Source organism: Taudactylus pleione, unplaced genomic scaffold, assembly GCF_031769625.1.
Source record: "Taudactylus pleione unplaced genomic scaffold, aTauple2 ptg003012l, whole genome shotgun sequence".
Classification (NCBI taxonomy): Eukaryota; Metazoa; Chordata; class Amphibia; order Anura; family Myobatrachidae; genus Taudactylus; species Taudactylus pleione.
Genome location: NW_028287377.1, coordinates 91,791 through 109,575, shown reverse-complemented (window position 1 = coordinate 109,575; position 17,785 = coordinate 91,791). Strand labels below are relative to the sequence as shown.

Genomic DNA, 17,785 nt, shown 5'->3' with positions numbered 1-17,785 from the left:
CTCCCGTACAGCCACCACGGTGTCTGTTTACTAACTGCCACCAGTCCAGGAGTGCTGAGACCCCTAGATCAGTGTTGGCTAACCTTGACACTCCAGCTGTTATGGAACTACATAACCCAGCATGCACTGCTACAGTTTTGCTATTAGGGCATGCTAAAACTGTGGCAGGGCATGCTGGGATATATAGTTCCACAACAGCTGGAGTGTCAAGGTTAGCCAACACTGCCCTAGATGCACCCCTGTAGGTGCCTGCGCTCCTGGCAATAGGATGTTAATGAATCCAGCACTCCAGCAGCAAGGAGAACCGCACAGCACTCACCCACACGGCTGACAATCTGCACAGCGTGTGACTTCCACAACAACAGAGTTATTCTGTCATGCTGACAATCAGATAGCAGCAGGATGTGTATCTGTGTGCTCACAGCAGCATGGGATACAGCAGGGCTATGACAATGGTGTGAAATGAGGGTGGTGTGGGAGGCTGGAGAGACCTGGGGGAGGCGGAGATTTGTCAGGAACAGGTTAGGCCGGCCTCTCAGGTGAAACTCATTACATGCACCTGTTAACATTCCTGAGCGACCATCAGCATCACTCACTGCGGATTCCAGATACTGAGCTATCTGCCTCCTGGATGATTACATAGAGAATACTTTTTGGGCTGTTTCCTTACCTGAAGTTATCACCTTACCTGGATCTGTACAAACACACCTGTCTGAGCTCTCCACCTGCCTGAAGCCAGACAGATAGACAGCCCTGCTCTGTCTCCACAGCTGGACCTGTACAGATACTGTTCTCAGAGCACCTGGGCCCTCACCGAAAGGGGGGGGGGACTTTGTTTTTGGAACATGGAAAACTTTCTCCGACACATTTTATTATTCCTGGGAGGTGAGTGACGCGACCATTTGCAGCGAGGACCTGTAACATGTATGTAACATAGAGGGGCAGGCTGGAGCCTACCTGGGATAATCTGCTTTTCTGTAAATGGGATAGTGCTGAAACGCTGGTTTTGGGGTTTGCTGATCTCTGGGACCGGTGTTTCATGGAGGGCAAACTGCACTGATGAGACCTAATTAGTTAGGACTTTGCTTGTTCCAAGTTAATCATGTAATGACCATTTCCTGCTGTTGAAGTAACGTTATAAGGTGCGACACAGTGTATAATGTATGCCTCCCTGCAAACAAGGACTTATGTCACGGTTCCAAGACAGTTAGGGTTATATGTCCTGCGGATGGGCGCTGCTTGTACCGGCGGTATTAAAGGGGTGTTTCTAGGGAAACTGGCTGGGGTGTCGGCATGCCTCCGGGGGAACGGTCCATACCCCGTGTTGACCTTCATTTGCCCATGTTATATGTACTCAGTCTGTAGTGTGATATTAATGTTTGGTGTTTATGCCCTGTACATATGCTTCGGTCTCCCATTGTGTACGGTATTTATGATGTTACTGTTTGCTGACTTTATCCTGTACAGCACTGTGTACACTTTGTGGCACCTTTTTCATAAATGTTTATAATCATAATAATATAACGCCTCCATCTTGTGCATGCGTTGCTATGAAGTGTGCACGGTAGGGAGATGTATCAAGCCGTGGAGAATTTGCCCATAGCAACCAATCTGCTTCTGTCATTTCATATACTGTGCTAGATAAATGACCGTTAGAAGCTTTATTGCCTGCTTTGGGCAAATCCTCCACTTTATCTCTCTCCCTCTCCCTCTCCCCCAGTGTCCTGATTTGGGACAACCAAAAGTTTAGTTCTGTATAAACTCCCCCCTTACACAATGAGGAGAAAATCTCACAAGATATAAATAACCTATGGAAGATGGAGCGTTAGGACTGAGGTCCCGGCCCTGGAGAGTTTATATGTATAATGATGTGCCTTTTTATATTTTAAGTCAATCTGGGAACGCGGTGCCTCACGCGGTTTCTGTATATATTAGTTTATTACATGGAGATAAAGCAGATTTGTTCTTATTTGTTGATGCGAAACCATTGCTCCCGTAGACTACCTCCTTCCGCCTGATAAGGAGAGACGAGGGTTTGACTTTGACCTTATTGCACAACAGCAGTGATGACAGCACGGCTCAGGCGGTCTGTGAGTAACGTAATTGTGGCACTTATTGTATGCAGAGGGCATGGACTGTAATGGGCAGTTTCATCCTGTACTTCGCTGTACAGTACTTACTGGCCATATACTCCTCAGCGGCTTCTGCTAGTATCGGCTCCGGGTCTAGGCCTAAAAGTATCAGAATGTTGGCCGGTTACATTCCTCTTGCTGTATTTTGAATTGTGACGTGTGAATGTACCTGGGAGACGCGCGCGCTGAGAGGTATAGTAGAACGTGACCACAAATACTCCACCCTCCAGTGACTTTTACAATAAGTCGTCTTCAAGGGCGTAAGCCATTCCATTGAAGCTATCCAGTGTTTTCTCAGTTTACTGCGCCTCATTTTGTAGCAGCCAACGCTTACATAGAAATCTCAGCTCTATAGGCGGCCACAGGGCCTCCTGCCCCCAACGCTTCCTGACCGATAAATATTATCGTAGGGTCTGCTCTACTCTTTTATATATAAAGCACCAACTTATTACACAGCGCTGTACATTGAGGGGTTCATGATACAAATTCTTTACTTGCAAAGACCAGAAACAAGGTTATATGGCCCTGCCCTAATGAGCTTACAATCTAAGAGGTGTGGTGGACACTTTATAGGAAAGGTAGCGGAATAACAGTTGTAGATGGGGGGGGGGGGGGGGGGGGAGTGTGTGCGTTCCCTGTGAGGCACGGCAGCACAGACAGTGTAATGGTTAGCATTACTGCCTTACAGCACTGAGGTCGGTGGTTCGATTCTCACTACAGCCCTAACTGTGTGGAGTTTGTATATTCTCCCTGTGCTTGCAGGGGTTTCCTCCAGTTTCCTCCCACACTCCAAAAATATACAGGTAGGTTAATTGGCTCCCAACAAAAAATTAACTCTAGTGTGTATGTGTGTGAGCATGTGATAGGGAACATAGGGCCTGATTCAGAGCTGAACGCTCTGACCAGAGCGCTCGCTCTGAATCAGGGCCCTCCTACCTGTTTTTGGTGCGGCCTCATGGACGCTCGTATAGCTGTTACCACCCACAGCTATAGCGAGCGTCCATGTTGATGGTCGCGATGGTCAAGACCATCGCGACCATCGGGCTTGCGACGAGACCCTGCGGTAGGGTCTCGCTGCTGCAAGCCCAAGAGTGATTTTGGCTCTATCAGCCAAAATCACTCCCACTGACATCATTACTGATGTCAGTGGGGCATGACTCAGATGGTAGGCGTTCCCATGGGAACGCCTCTGTCTGGCAGCCACGCCCCCGGCACGCCCCCACCAAAGGGGGCGTGCTGTCAGTCACCATCGACAGCACGCCCCCTTTGGTGCGAGACCCATAACGATGGCTTTGCCGTCGTTATTCGGGTCTCGTGCATGCGCACGACGAAGCTCCCTCTGTCGTGCGCATGCGCAATTCGGCACCATCGACCCGCTAGCGAGCGACCTTCGCTCGCGGGTCTGAATGACCCCCATAGAGTGTAAGCTCCCCTGGTGCTGGGACTGATGTGAATGGCCAAATATGCTCTGTAAAGCGCTGCGGAATATGTGTGCGCTATATAAATAACTGGTAATAAATAATAAGCCTAAATCGGCCACCAATCATACAGCCGCCACTGGCACCTGGCATTTCTGCAAGGGTACCGGGCATGGGATGCTAAGAGGGGTGAGGGGGCTGTGAAGCATGGACTGGTCATTGTAGAAATTGTCTGCTGATCACCATAACTGTCCTGCACCATTTATACAAGATTCTGCTGCTGGAGGAGACTTTTGCTTTTGTGTTAATTTATTGTAAACAAAACTTTACGCCAAATAATCAGAAATACATAAATGTGCTTTAAATAAAAGAGTGAAGGTACTGTGCAGTTACTATAGACTGGCATACAGGACAGGGAAACTCTGCCCTATGCAAGTGTACAGGATAACCGCAGATACTGAGAATTACACCCAGCATACAGGACAGGGAAACTCTCTGCACTGTGCAGATGTACAGGATAACCGCAGATACTGAGAATTACACCCAGCATACAGGACAGGGAAACTCTCTGCACTGTGCAGATGTCCAGGATAACCGCAGATACTGAGAATTGCATCCAGGACAGGGAAACTCTCTGCACTGTGCAGATGTCCAGGATAACCGCAGATACTGAGAATCACATCCAGCATACAGGACAGGGAAACTCTCTGCACTGTGCAGATGTACAGGATAACCGCAGATACTGAGAATCACATCCAGCATACAGGACAGGGAAACTCTCTGCACTGTGCAGATGTACAGGATAACCGCAGATACTGAGAATTACATCCAGCATACAGGACAGGGAAACTCCTCACTGTGTAGATGTACAGGATAACCGCAGATACTGAGAATTACATCCAGCATACAGGACAGGGAAACTCTCTGCACTGTGTAGATGTACAGGATAACCGCAGATACTGAGAATTACATCCAGCATACAGGACAGGGAAACTCTCTGCACTGTGTAGATGTACAGGATAACCGCAGATACTGAGAATTACATCCAGCATACAGGACAGGGAAACTCCTCACTGTGTAGATGTACAGGATAACCGCAGATACTGAGAATTACATCCAGCATACAGGACAGGGAAACTCTCTGCATTGTGCAGATGTACAGGATAACCGCAGATACTGAGAAATACATCCAGCATACAGGACAGGGAAACTCCAGGATAACCGCATATACTGAGAATTGCATACAGGACAGGGAAACATGGCTTTGTGTAAGTGTCCAGGATATTTAGGGCTACATTTAAGAACAATATATAATACTGGCAGCATAGTTAGTTGAGGATCACAATGATACTTACAAATGTCACCGGTATTTACCATAACTTATCTGCCCGGCACAGTCTCGCAGTGTCCGTCTCCTCCACGGTGTACCCTGCTGAAATGCTAGCTGAGTAATGCGCATGTCCCATGCCGCCATCTTCTTCTCATTGTGCTTCAAACCGGCGAGGACTTTACAGTCTTTGCTGGGTCCCCATTGTTGGCAATGGGAACTGTACCAATAACGCCATCTATAGATTGAGTAAGCTGTACAATCATAAACGGCAGTAAGCTAAATACAGAACATACGTCATAACCCTTTTTGCCAGTGTTTGTTCTTAAATAGAAGCCGTTAGAATGGGTATTTAGTCCCGCTGGGTGATACCGACACCAGAAGCCCAAACGTTAGAGATCGCAACAGGGGCACGTAAGTATGCAACCCTAGCCCTACCCCCGGTGGTCCCTAACCCCCCACCCTGCACCCTAAACCTAACACACCCCGGGGGGGGGTGTGCCTAAACCTAACACACCACCCCTCCCTTAGTCTAACCTAATCTCCTCATGGGGTGCCTAAATCTAACTCTTCCCCCCCCACCCCCCCCACCTTCCCGTGGCTACGGGCCAACAGTGGCTGGCCTACTTTCTTTTGGGAAGCCAACTGTCGAAATTTCGGGATCTAGACGGGCGTTGGTATTTTGATGCCTGTCTTTAGTCCAGAGTCTGGATTTAGATGCTGGCATTTTGACAGACTGCTTCCCTTTTAGAATGACATCCAACATACATAACAGTAAAAATCAGCACTGTGCAGGCATCCAGGATAACCGCTGATACCGAGAATCACATCCAGCTTACAGAACAGGGGAAATCCGCACTATGCAGACACCCAGGATAGCTGCAGATACTGAGAATGACATCACTGTGCAGACATCCAGGATAGCTGCAGATACTGAGAATGACATCACTGTGCAGACATCCAGGATAGCTGCAGATACTGAGAATGACATCCAGCATACAGGACAGGGGAAAGCGGCACTGTGCAGACATCAAAGATAGCTGCAGATACTGAGAATGACATCACTGTGCAGACATCCAGGATAGCTGCAGATACTGAGAATGACATCACTGTGTAGACACCCAGGATAACCGCAGATACTGAGAATGACATCACTGTGCAGACACCCAGGATAGCTGCAGATACTGAGAATGACATCACTGTGCAGACACCCAGGATAGCTGCAGATACTGAGAATGACATCACAGTGCAGACACCCAGGATAACCGCAGATACTGAGAATGACATCACTGTGCAGACACCCAGGATAGCTGCAGATACTGAGAATGACATCACTGTGCAGACATCCAGGATAGCTGCAGATACTGAGAATTACATCACTGTGCAGACACCCAGGATAGCTGCAGATACTGAGAATGACATCACTGTGCAGACATCCAGGATAGCCGCAGATACTGAGAATGACATCACCGTGCAGACATCCAGGATAGCTGCAGATACTGAGAATGACATCACTGTGCAGACATCCAGGATAGCTGCAGATACTGAGAATGACATCACCGTGCAGACACCCGGGATAGCTGCAGATACTGAGAATGAAATACAGCTCACACTGGGGAATTTCTGATCAGTTACTAGGACCCTTACACATGATTATCTATAACGCCTGCCTCTGACATTTAGAGCAGGGGGTATCCAACACACGGCCCTCCAGCTGCTGCAGAGCTACACATCCCAGCATGCCCCAATAGCGAAACTGTCGGGGCATGCTGAGATGTGTAGTTCCGCAGCAGCTAGAGGGCCACGTGGTGAATAGAGTATTTATATAAAGATTTGCAGCATTATCCCCTGCACTCCTTTTATTTACCCTGCAGCGGAGCAGGAGAAGTAGCACTATGCTATATAATATATAGGCTGAGTTTGTGTTTGCGGAGCCCAGGACATGAATTCTGTCCTCTCCCTCTATGTATAGTTGTGGACTTGCCCTGGGCAGGGTTAAGAAAGCTCTTTATTGTTACTACTGTATACATCAAGTCTAGTTAATGAATGTCTTGGTGGAAATAGACTTTATTTCCTGCCTGTGTGGGACTGGATGACAGGAAGAGTCAGTAATAGGTGGTCTATGTCCCTGACACATTCTCCCACAGTCCTCAGCAGAAATCGGCAGCCTTGTTGTCCTGCTGAGACCCTCCCGCGTATAGGGGCCTAGTATTGCACAGTACACTAATGTCATGTACACAAGCCGGCCCGCGCCAGGAAGGCCGATTCCTGCTGTGTTTTCCCCATATTCACCATTGCAGATAGTTATTATGGAAACTTGCACCATAGGGTTGTTCTGTCTGGAATCCACAACTTTTAAAAAATAGATATCCTACAGTATGCTTTCAGGCACAAATGAGAGGCAATTCATCCCTGAGAATGGGGGAGGGTTGCATTGCACACAGCTTCATCTATAAAATGTTGAATTGTGTAAAAATGAGAGGCGCCGAGCCTTATACAAGACTTACAGGCGCAGAACCACTAATAGGCGAAAAGACCATCTGACACTGGTCCGCATTTGCGCAGGGGCGGAGCCAGTCACGTTGCTGTACTAAAGATGTGCCGGGACCTCCGCTGTCTGTGATGGAGTGTGTATGGGGAGTGGTAATACAATAGCTATACTTTGTAACAGAGCTGCAGGGGAACGTCTGGGGAACAGCAAAGAATGTATTTTACCTCTGGTTATTCATATCTGCACATTTCACAGTGATTTGTGGTTCAGTAAGGATTGTTTTTTCCCCCTCTCAGCTTTGTTATCAGTCACCTGTGATAAAAGGCGCTTTTCACAGCTTTGTGCTAATCAGCTGGGGCAGGGACTGATGTGAATTGACCAATATTCTCTGTAAAGCGTTGCGGAAAATGTGTGCGCTATATATGTAACTGGTATAATAATCAAGGAGCAGGTTACCGCAGGGAAATCTGACTTCTTCTGTGGTCTCCTGAATTTCTATGACGGATTTTGCTTTTTTTTTTTTTTTATCTATTTCTATCGATGCACATTTCAGCCTCCCAACCTCATTGCTGCAAAGTAATAATAAGAGGCAGGACGGGGATCATTTGTCCCCTTCATCTTCGTTTTTTTTTTTTTTTTTTTTAATGTGCACCAACAGCCTCTGGCCGAATGCTTTGTGACGTATTTTCTGAGCACCTCATGTGTATATTTATACCAGTGTCGTAAGTTCACCCCAGATGCCCGGAGGCAAGTTATAATTAGGTGCCCCCCTGTCACAGCCACTGACACTAATGTAGCATTTCGCAAAGCAGATACACCCGCAGTTGCACACAGAATATAGGCATGCTATGGGGGAGTGAGACAGACGTGTCACACTGGCAAGCAGGAGCAGCAACACCAATGAGTAAGGACAGGCTATAGTTAGACAGAGGCGGCAGCTGATGGTCTGACATGAAGCCCTCCACTAGTGTATGGTGGCTTCTCAGGTGCCGGGAAGGGGTGCCATGTATTGGGCGGCCGTGACGGTATACTCCGGGTACATAGTTACAGCCCATACTTGCCCACATTGTAGTTCACTTTTGCGGGAGACTTGGGGAGAGGAGAAAGATCTGGTCGTGATGGGGGCGGGGCCTGACATCTTGCACCATTAGGCCCCGCCCCCTTCACGGCAAATTGCCGAGATTGGCGTAGATTTGCATAAGGGGCGGGGCTAAATGCTGCGATACCCGCAGTATCGCGTAATTAAGCCCCGCCCCCTACACAGAGACCCGCGATTGCCGCGGAAGTTCTCCCCATTCTGCCCACTTCACTAGGAAGTGGGCAGAAAGCGGGAGAAATGCCTACCCTTCCGGGGGTGGGGGGGGGGTTACACGAAAAATCGGGAGCCTCCCGCGAAAACCGGGAGGGTAGGCATGTATGTTACAGCCCAGTGTGGTGAATATATTGTGGGCAATGGAGGAGGTGCCCCTTCAGTGCTTGAAACCAGCGGCAGGCGCCTCCATTGTCTCCCATAGTTCTGCCCCTGATTTATACCTGATAGTATCCAGACATTCCTTGGGTCATAATATAGCAGAAATGCAGTTTGAGCTGCATCAGTGACCTTGGTATAGCCAATAGGGCTTCGCTGATGCATTGACTGGGTGAGGGTAGAATGCACACAGGCTTGTGTGTTACTATGAGATGCTGCTGACCTTTTATAACGCTCGTGGGTATAATAGTTGTGAAATACCTGATGATTGCCAATACTGTTCCCTGACAATAATACGGGTGTGAGGTATCGGAGTACGTAGACTACCTACGATTTCAGCATTTTAATGGTATGCTGGGAACAAGGACAAGTGTGTGTGTGTGTGTGTGTGTGTGTTTTACCACTAGAGATCAGCAGTCTGTGTTATGGAGATTCAGCTTGGGGGGGCTGATTACATTGGGGAAGTGGCGATGGTACAAATTAGTGGCGTGCATCTTGACAGTACAGTATACTGTATATGTGGAGGCCACTGGCACAAAAGAGACCTCTGGGTATAATTATGTAACTCATTACCCCAGAAAACCTTTTTTTTTGTGTGTGGAAACCACACAAGAGGCAAGCATCCCTAGGACTTGAGAAGAAGGGAGTGCAGCGGTTCTCTCCAATATCTGCTACAGTGCCTCTATTTGTGACCACAAAAGTAACCCCCATAGGCAGCTAAAATGTGAGACTTGCCAAGCTCTGGATGTGAAGTGTTCTGCAGGTTACTTCCAGCAGCCAACTCTCTCTGAGGATGACATGGGTTATGGGCTATTGCCTGTTCTACCGGAGAGATTGCCTGGATCCCTCACTGACGCATGCACGGTACACCTACAGGATCCAAACCCAGAAGCAATGTGCTAGCAGGGAGGGGAGGCCTGTGGATGCTAAGTACCCTGGCCTGTTGGGAGAAGCCCAGTGGAGGCCCTGGCCAGCTCGACAAATGTCCCCCCTGTGCAGCGTCGCTTCCTGGCACTGCTTATAGTACTATCCTTTAGTACCTGGTCCCTGTGGATGTCTCATAGGTCCTTCCCGGTGACACAACAATAATAAATGCATTACCGCGTTGCAAGTTCAGGGCAATTCGGGGAGTATCCATAGTGATCCCCCATGTCAGTGCATCTTTTTGGGGGTGTCAGGCTGATTTCACCATTTTTGAGAGAACTTTCCGCCTGTTCAAGTTTCGCCGGGTGCCGTTTTTGCGTCCTTCGGAATTGAATGGGGCGAAAAGCTGCTGCGCGCACGGAAAGTGTTTTCGACAAAAGCATGCGATGTAGGTGGAAAGTCTGGGACTTTTCGCCCGCAATTGAATGCGGGCCTCGATGTGATGAACACCTCATAATTGACTCCTTTCTTGTTATAAAGAGGTTAATGCTTTACTGTGTAATTGTGGGCAGCCCGATAGCTCAGTGGTTGGCATCGCTGCATCACAGCATTGAGGCCAGGGCCTGCTGTGTGCAGACTTGGGGGTCTATTCATGTAGCAGTGAAAAGCTCTTTATTAGTGATAACAGGGCTTTTCACTGCTTTACCCCCTAACATAGAAGGGGTCACCATGGATAAATCAGAGATTTCCCCAGCGGTGCCCCTGCTAAGTATACACATGGCTTCCCCAGAAATTAGTATGAGGAGAGCGATTCATAGAAGCACAGAGAGCTCCGCTTTCCATTTTAGTTCTTTTTTTTTTTTTTTTTTTTTATTTCTCCAGCTCAGGACGACGCAATGTGTCTCCTGAGGGGAGAAGAGCAGGGAGGACGGCTGTCTCCCCGCCTTATCTCTGCTCTCCCCGCCCCCTTCCCTGACACCGGCCAATCAGCGGTGCCCAGGGAGAAAGTGGGAGGCAGAAAAACTCCCTCCTGCTCCCTGACATTCCCGGTAGGGATGGCCATCGATGGTGGACCCATTGCTGGTGAACCATGGGTGGTTTGCACCCCCTCGATGGTCACCTCTGCTGCGGGCATGCCAGGCTGCGGGGCTAAGCTCCATCCTGCCACTAGAAAAAAAAAAAACATTGGCTCCTGCTCATCTATCAATGGCAGAGAATCATTGGTTCTCTGCCATTGATGGCAAAAGTAGTTGACATCGGCCAGCAACGATCATTGTTTTGGAAACATCGATGGTCTATGGCCATCCCTAATTCCCTTTCCCAGAGAGTATAGTGATTGCCTGGTGCCTTCGCTGCCAGCTCTCTCTGCCCCCACCCGCCGGCGATGTCCTGTGCAGAGTGACTAATAGTGACCCAGCGTAGCCGAGTCTCCCCACTCTGCTTACTGTCCGCTGGCTCTGCCCCTGCTGCTGGCTCGTTCTGCCATCCCACACGCCAGTGCTCTATTCTAAGTTTAAATTAATGAAGTGTCACCCTGCCGACTCTCTCTGACGAAACTGCCCGGCGCCCGCTCTGCCCCACTGTGCCCCCTAGGGCTCACAGATCTTTAGTAATGTCAGCCGGCATATACATATGCCGGGTCATTTCCCGACCCCACCCCCCCCATACTGCTGCAGCAGAGATGTCCCGGCGCTTGCACAGACCTGACAGGAGGTAAAAAAGAAAAACGACCCGTCAATAACCACACCAAGTAGCCGGACCATGTTTTACCGCATCCCTTCGCAAGACGGGTAAGGGTACATGAATTGTTACTTAGCTAAGCTATAGATCGCATCAATCTGATTCAATCTATGGCAATTCAGTACCGCACATCTACATTGGAACTGTAAGTCACCTCTACAGTAAAACAGTCTGCAAACAACATGGTAAAATTAATATTGCTTGTTCTTGTGTGACTCTCAGACTTGTAAAGGTACGCAGATAAGGGAACCGGGATATAATAAATGGAATGACTAACCAGATATATCCGTGAGACTATTATACTTGCAATATTTATCTTTCAGAAATGGTTATAAGAAACAAAGTTAAGGTCTATCTCTAGAAAACAGTATAAAATGTTTTGTTCAACAATTATATAAGGTCTATTCATAATCACGTAATTTTATACAAAAACAAGTGAAAATTAAGTATTGGGGTCATTCATTATAAAAGTAACACGAGATATGATCTGTGATATCTCCTGCTTACCTTTCTGGCCCGCTGTCCCTATACACTAGTATGGGGACTTAAATTAATCTAAATTTTCGGAGCTTGACTGCGGGAACATTCGCCATCTTCAGCTGCCGTTTGTTCCCGCACTCTGGGCCTGATAGAGCCAAAAGCACTCCAGGGCTTGCGGCAAACGAGACCCTACCACAAGGGTCTCGTCGCAAGCCTGATGGTCTTGACCATCGCGACCATCATTTTGGCCGCTCGCTATAGCTGTGGGTGGTCACCCACAGCTATGCGAGCGGCCAGGAGGCTGCTCTTAATTTCAGAGGGACGTCCCTGATTCAGAGCGAGCGCTCTGTCAGAGCGTCCGGCTCTGAATCAGGGCCTCTGGTCCTTCCCTATGGGAAGGGGTATGGATTGCAAAGATGGATACATTCAGATTCCTCCACGGCTGCCCGGCTCCTTCCGCCGGGGCTCTTAAAGTAGAGGTGAAGGCATTCGCGGGGACAGCTTCTCTTCGGATCGGATGTTGAATTGCTCTGGCACTCGCGGCGAGACCAAATGTTAATTATCGGGGCCCTTCTGGCCACCAATAATTAACATAATAAATAGGCCCCTGTATAATATCGGAAATGCATTTTATGTGGAGGACGTTTTATATTTGTGGGGATATGGAGGGATACTGGCTATGTGGGGACATGTGATGCTATATAGAGAGGGATACTGGCTATGTGGGGACATGTGAGAGGATATGGAGGGATACTGGCTATGTGGGGACATGTTAGTGAATATAGAGGTATAGTGGCTATGTGGGGACATGTTAGTGAATATAGAGGTATAGTGGCTATGTGGGGACATGCTAGTGAATATAGAGGTATAGTGGCTATGTGGGGACATGTGAGGGGATATGGAGGGATACTGGCTATGTGGGGACATGTGAGGGGATATGGAGGGATACTGGCTATGTGGGGACATGTTAGTGAATATAGAGGTATAGTGGCTATGTGGGGACATGTTAGTGAATATAGAGGTATAGTGGCTATGTGGGGACATGCTAGTGAATATAGAGGTATAGTGGCTATGTGGGGACATGTGAGGGGATATGGAGGGATACTGGCTATGTGGGGACATGTGAGGGGATATGGAGGGATACTGGCTATGTGGGGACATGTGAGGGGATATGGAGGGATACTGGCTATGTGGGGACATGTGAGGGGATATGGAGGGATACTGGCTATGTGGGGACATGTGAGGGGATATAGAGAGGTATACTGGCTATGTGGGGACATGTGAGGGGATATGGAGAGACAGTTAGGTCTGATGGTATTTTCTGTGCTAACGTGTAATGTCCCCCTAGTGCACAGGGTAAGTACTGCGTACACCGTATAATAGTAGCATCTTTTCTCCATCAGGTAACTGCCACAAAGAGCAGCATATGGTCACATTGTTGCTATAAGAACATGATTATGTTTAGTTCAACCCTTGGTCTGAAGAGCTGTAATCTCCATTACCATGCAGGTCCCTGTAACCCCAAGCTACCATGGGCTATATGGTGCTATCTGCCAGGGAAGTGGCACCGTACAGAGCTCCAAATAGGGCATCGCCCTGTAGTTGGGTTTGGTGCAATAGGTGCACCCTACTGTGGTGCACACTCCAAGGGAAGCTGAGTGACCAGTGGCACTCGGTGACACCTGCCAGCTACAGTCACTTCCAGAGGGTGGGCATGGGGGCACCACACCCTGTATTGGTAGCGGTGTATCCGGTAATGGCTCCCTGTGGGGCACCTGTATTAGATGGACCCAGGCAGAACACATTGAAGGTCAGTTTAATATTTCCCATCCAGGGAGGTGTAACGCCTGTCTGTTGGGTGCTCTGTGGGAGTAATATTCCAGATTAGCTTGTTACTAGTAATATGTATAAACCAGTCACTAGCCAGATGTTCTCAGGATTACTGTACATTGTTTCTGTCTCTCTCTAATCCTGATGTTTTGTTTTCTTCTTACAGTGTTGAACATTGCATCCTGTCAAAGTAAGTTCTATCTATATCTTTGTGTATTGTTGTATCAAATATTTTCAGGGGAAGGGGGCCTGGACTGCACCCCCTAGCTCTTTATAATGGGATGTGCTACCTAGCTGAGACCTAATACTACAACATAGAAAAAAAGATAGAGACCAAATGCACCATACAACCATTTATAATTATACATAATATGCAAGGCTTTTTGGCATAAATTTGGGCAAAATTATGAGCTTACCCACCAGCGTCAAGGTAACCTCATCAGGTACGTCCCTAACACTATGGGGGTTCATGTCTGGGGCGTGGGGCACCCCCAGACCATCCCAGCCAAACCACCCCAGGGCACCACACAAAATAAAAAATAGCAGTGAAGTGTTGGGTAAGTGAGAGTGGCTGCTTAGTGTTGGGTAAGTGAGAGTGGCTGCTTAGTGTTGGGTAAGTGAGAGTGGATGTTTAGTGTTGGGTAAGCGAGAGTGGCTGCTTAGTGTTGGGTAAGCGAGAGTGGCTGCTTAGTGTTGGGTAAGCGAGAGTGGCTGCTTAGTGTTGGGTAAGCGAGAGTGGCTGCTTAGTGTTGGGTAAGCGAGAGTGGCTGCTTAGTGTTGGGTAAGCGAGAGTGGCTGCTTAGTGTAAAGTGTTAGAAAAATGAAAAATAAATATGTGAAAATGTAACATAAATACAAAACAAACATAGAGTGATATAAAGTGTTAAAAATAAGTGTTAAGTGGTGATGCCCCCAAAAAGTCCAGCCAGAGCAGTGTAAGGGACCCCACGCCCCAAAATTCACCCCTACTCGATGAGGTGACCTTGACGCTGGTGGGTAAGCTCATCGTTTTGAAAACCAAATAGACCCAAAAGATTGTTGGATTGCGCTTCAGAGTGAAGCTTAATAAAATGTACTACAATGTAATAACCACTTGACTTTGAAACAAAATATTTAGACGAGGCTTCTCTTGGTAAAATAATACAAATTTAATATAAATAATCAAAATGAGCAATTTTGACACATACGAGATATAACAAATCTACCACATACTAAAACATACATGTATAAAAGTGTCCCTTGGACTTAAATTGGTCTTTGTATAAAACGATGTGAAATATGAAACCAGATAACTTGAGTATAAATCCTCACTAATGAATTACAATTAGTTGCAGCCTCCTGTATAGTTTAGTTGCGTACGTATAGCGTGCAATGCTCACCGGCAAGTTGAAAAGCACAAAGTGAGATTCCTTTAGCTTAAGTGTAGGATGGTGGCAGTGCGTCTCCGCTGTATGGCTCTCCTCCTGAGTCTGGGGAACCACGGTGTCTCTGTTTACAGCGGCTGGTGCGGTATCCTAGCGCTGATTGCACCAGGTCCTCCCCGTAGGGATCACCTGCCTCTAGGTACAGCTGGTAACAGCCACTTGATACTGGATGCACACTGATGGACCTTGGTAAAAATAGAGTCCTCCAAATGGTCCAGGTCCACACAATGTGACAGAGCAGGTATATCTGGATGAAATCTGTGGGCACTATTATCCTTTTGTCGACCAGGTTAGCTTCCTTCCGGGAGCTTTATCAAGGCATCTTTTCGGCCAAATATATGCCAAAACCGCACATATTATGTATAATTATTAATGGTTGTATGGTGCGTCTGGTCTCTCTTTATCTCCTATGTTGTATCATACTTATTATCATGTCTTTATACACTTCCATGTATACACTAATATTGTACTGAACGGCCTATCCTTATAACTATACTGTTATCATACTGGTTATTATTATCCTTGCATACTGTTATAGCATACATAGTGTTCATTCTAGCACCCTGCACCGGTCACAACCTGTACATCTCCTCTATCCTGCCTGGGGTGTCGCTCTCTGCTCTGGTGCTTCTAGCACACTCAGCGGATGCAATACACTTTTGATATACAGACCAGAGTGTGCTAGAAGCGCCAGAGCAGGGAGAGCGACACCCCATGTAGGAAAGCTGTGTTCCAGCCCAGGTTGTGACAGGTGCGGGGTGCTAGAATGAACACTGCATACAGCTGAGAATATTACATCCATTATAAACTGTGTGCGCATTCATCAGGAAATCCTAAGCAGAAACGTTTACTGTACACTGTGACCAGCAGCAATCCTAGTATAATAGGGGTCGGCCACTTTGACAACTCAGAAAACGTCCTGCACATGAGAATAGGTCTCTGCACTGAAATGTGTGCAGGAACAGGGATTTTTAAAATGTAGATTTCTGCTGCAGTCACTTAATTTAGCCGCTATACCTGGCCATGGCTCCTTGTGGCTCTGCAACTAAAGTTGTAGTGCCTCAGGGAGACCCGTCTCTAATACATTGTCTAGTGTGTATAAGGTGCCATCCTAATATACAGCGCTGTACACTGTGGGGAGATGTGCAGAACATACAGCAATACCAGAGATAGAGGGGTCCCAGACTCCCTGCCCATGTGAGCTTGCAATCTACTTTGGAGAGTAGTGCGCTGAGAGTTTCTGATAAGGTGCTATTAGAATGTCCGGTAACGGAGATCTTTAGGAAGAAACACGTCCTACAGCAGCAGAGGGGTATAGGGAGAGAGAATGGGGCTTATTGTGAAGCACCTAGAATTGAGCGAATTCATGTTGAGCTGAGGTCCGGAATAAGTTGCAGGATACAAGAAATTCTCCTCCTTCATCTGAATCTTGGTGGCCCAGGGGCGTCACTTTCACCGCTGCTGAACACCGGCAATCTCTGCTAGGCCCAACCTTGCAGACGGCAGAATCCAACTCTACCACCTTCCCAAATGTGTAGGGATCTGCTCACGTGAGCACGCAAATGGTGCCACGAGAAACGGGCAGCGCCACCTTATCTGCAATTGCTTCAATAATACCCCTTTCACATCGCCAAAATAACCCGGTTGTTGCCGGGTCGACGTGATTTTTAAATGCGCCAAAATGAATAACCCGGGTTAAAAGGACGGTTAAACACGGGTCGGACCCGGGTTATTTGGCTTTTAAATGGTACAGACTGAGGGTCTGAGAAAATAGTGCTGATTGGCTTTTTCCAGTCAGCTGACCAGCCTGCACACCGAGCACATGTCTCTGTAGTTACATTACTGCCCTGCACTGCACACTTTGGGGAAAAGGCAGCCAATAGTAAGCTATATACAGACAGCACAATGTACTATACTGCACTTTACTATCACTGGAGGAATCATGGCAGACTGGAGTGATGACGAGGTAATGTAATTGCTGCGGATCAGGAAGAAATATGTAAACAGATTATTGGCACTGTCATGGATGCGATAACTTATCGCAACATCAGCTAAATGTGGGCTGCGTCTGTGACATGTGCTCTGCCGCCCCCCATGATTGCTGCACTGCGAGCATTCCCCAGCCCCTCCTTTTTCGTTACTGAAAACGTCATCATAATTGTGATCCAATAAAATCCTTTAAAAATGACATCACACTGTTTTAACACAGGCAACTTGGGTTGAGTTCAAAACCCGGGTCTGACCCGTGTTTGTGATGTGAAAGGGGTATAAATAACACACACATACACACGTAAAAAGTCTGAACGTCAGATTAAAGCTGGATAAATGTCACTGTTTGATGTCTGGACAGTGCTGGTTTTGTTCTATTATTCATACTAGGGGAGTAGTATGTGTAATATTCATTCTTGGCCTTCAATTTATTTCTGTCCCTGTAAAGCCCCCAATAGTACCCCCACCCTCCCACCTAGAACCGCTCCCGCTGATGTCCATGTCTAACTGAAATACCCACTGTTCCAAAATGTACCAACCGTGTAATGTCCCAGGGTCCCTCCTGCCCAGCTGGGTCATTCTCTGAGGTCAGGTCTGGCAGGTGTTCCATGTCTATACATCT

The 17,785-nt window shown here is 47.6% G+C and overlaps 1 protein-coding gene across 1 annotated transcript in view; it reads left to right on the top strand.

Annotated features, from left to right (window-relative positions):
• Window positions 1-545: 545 nt before the first annotated feature.
• Window positions 546-17,785, top strand: part of LOC148431002 (prostasin-like) — a 23,894-nt gene continuing 6,654 nt past the window's right edge. The window contains exons 1-2 of the mRNA XM_088466392.1: window positions 546-885; window positions 13,917-13,940. Coding sequence (XP_088322518.1) covers window positions 846-885; window positions 13,917-13,940 — 64 coding nt within the window. The 5' untranslated portion in view covers window positions 546-845. The remainder of the gene's footprint in view (window positions 886-13,916; window positions 13,941-17,785) is intronic.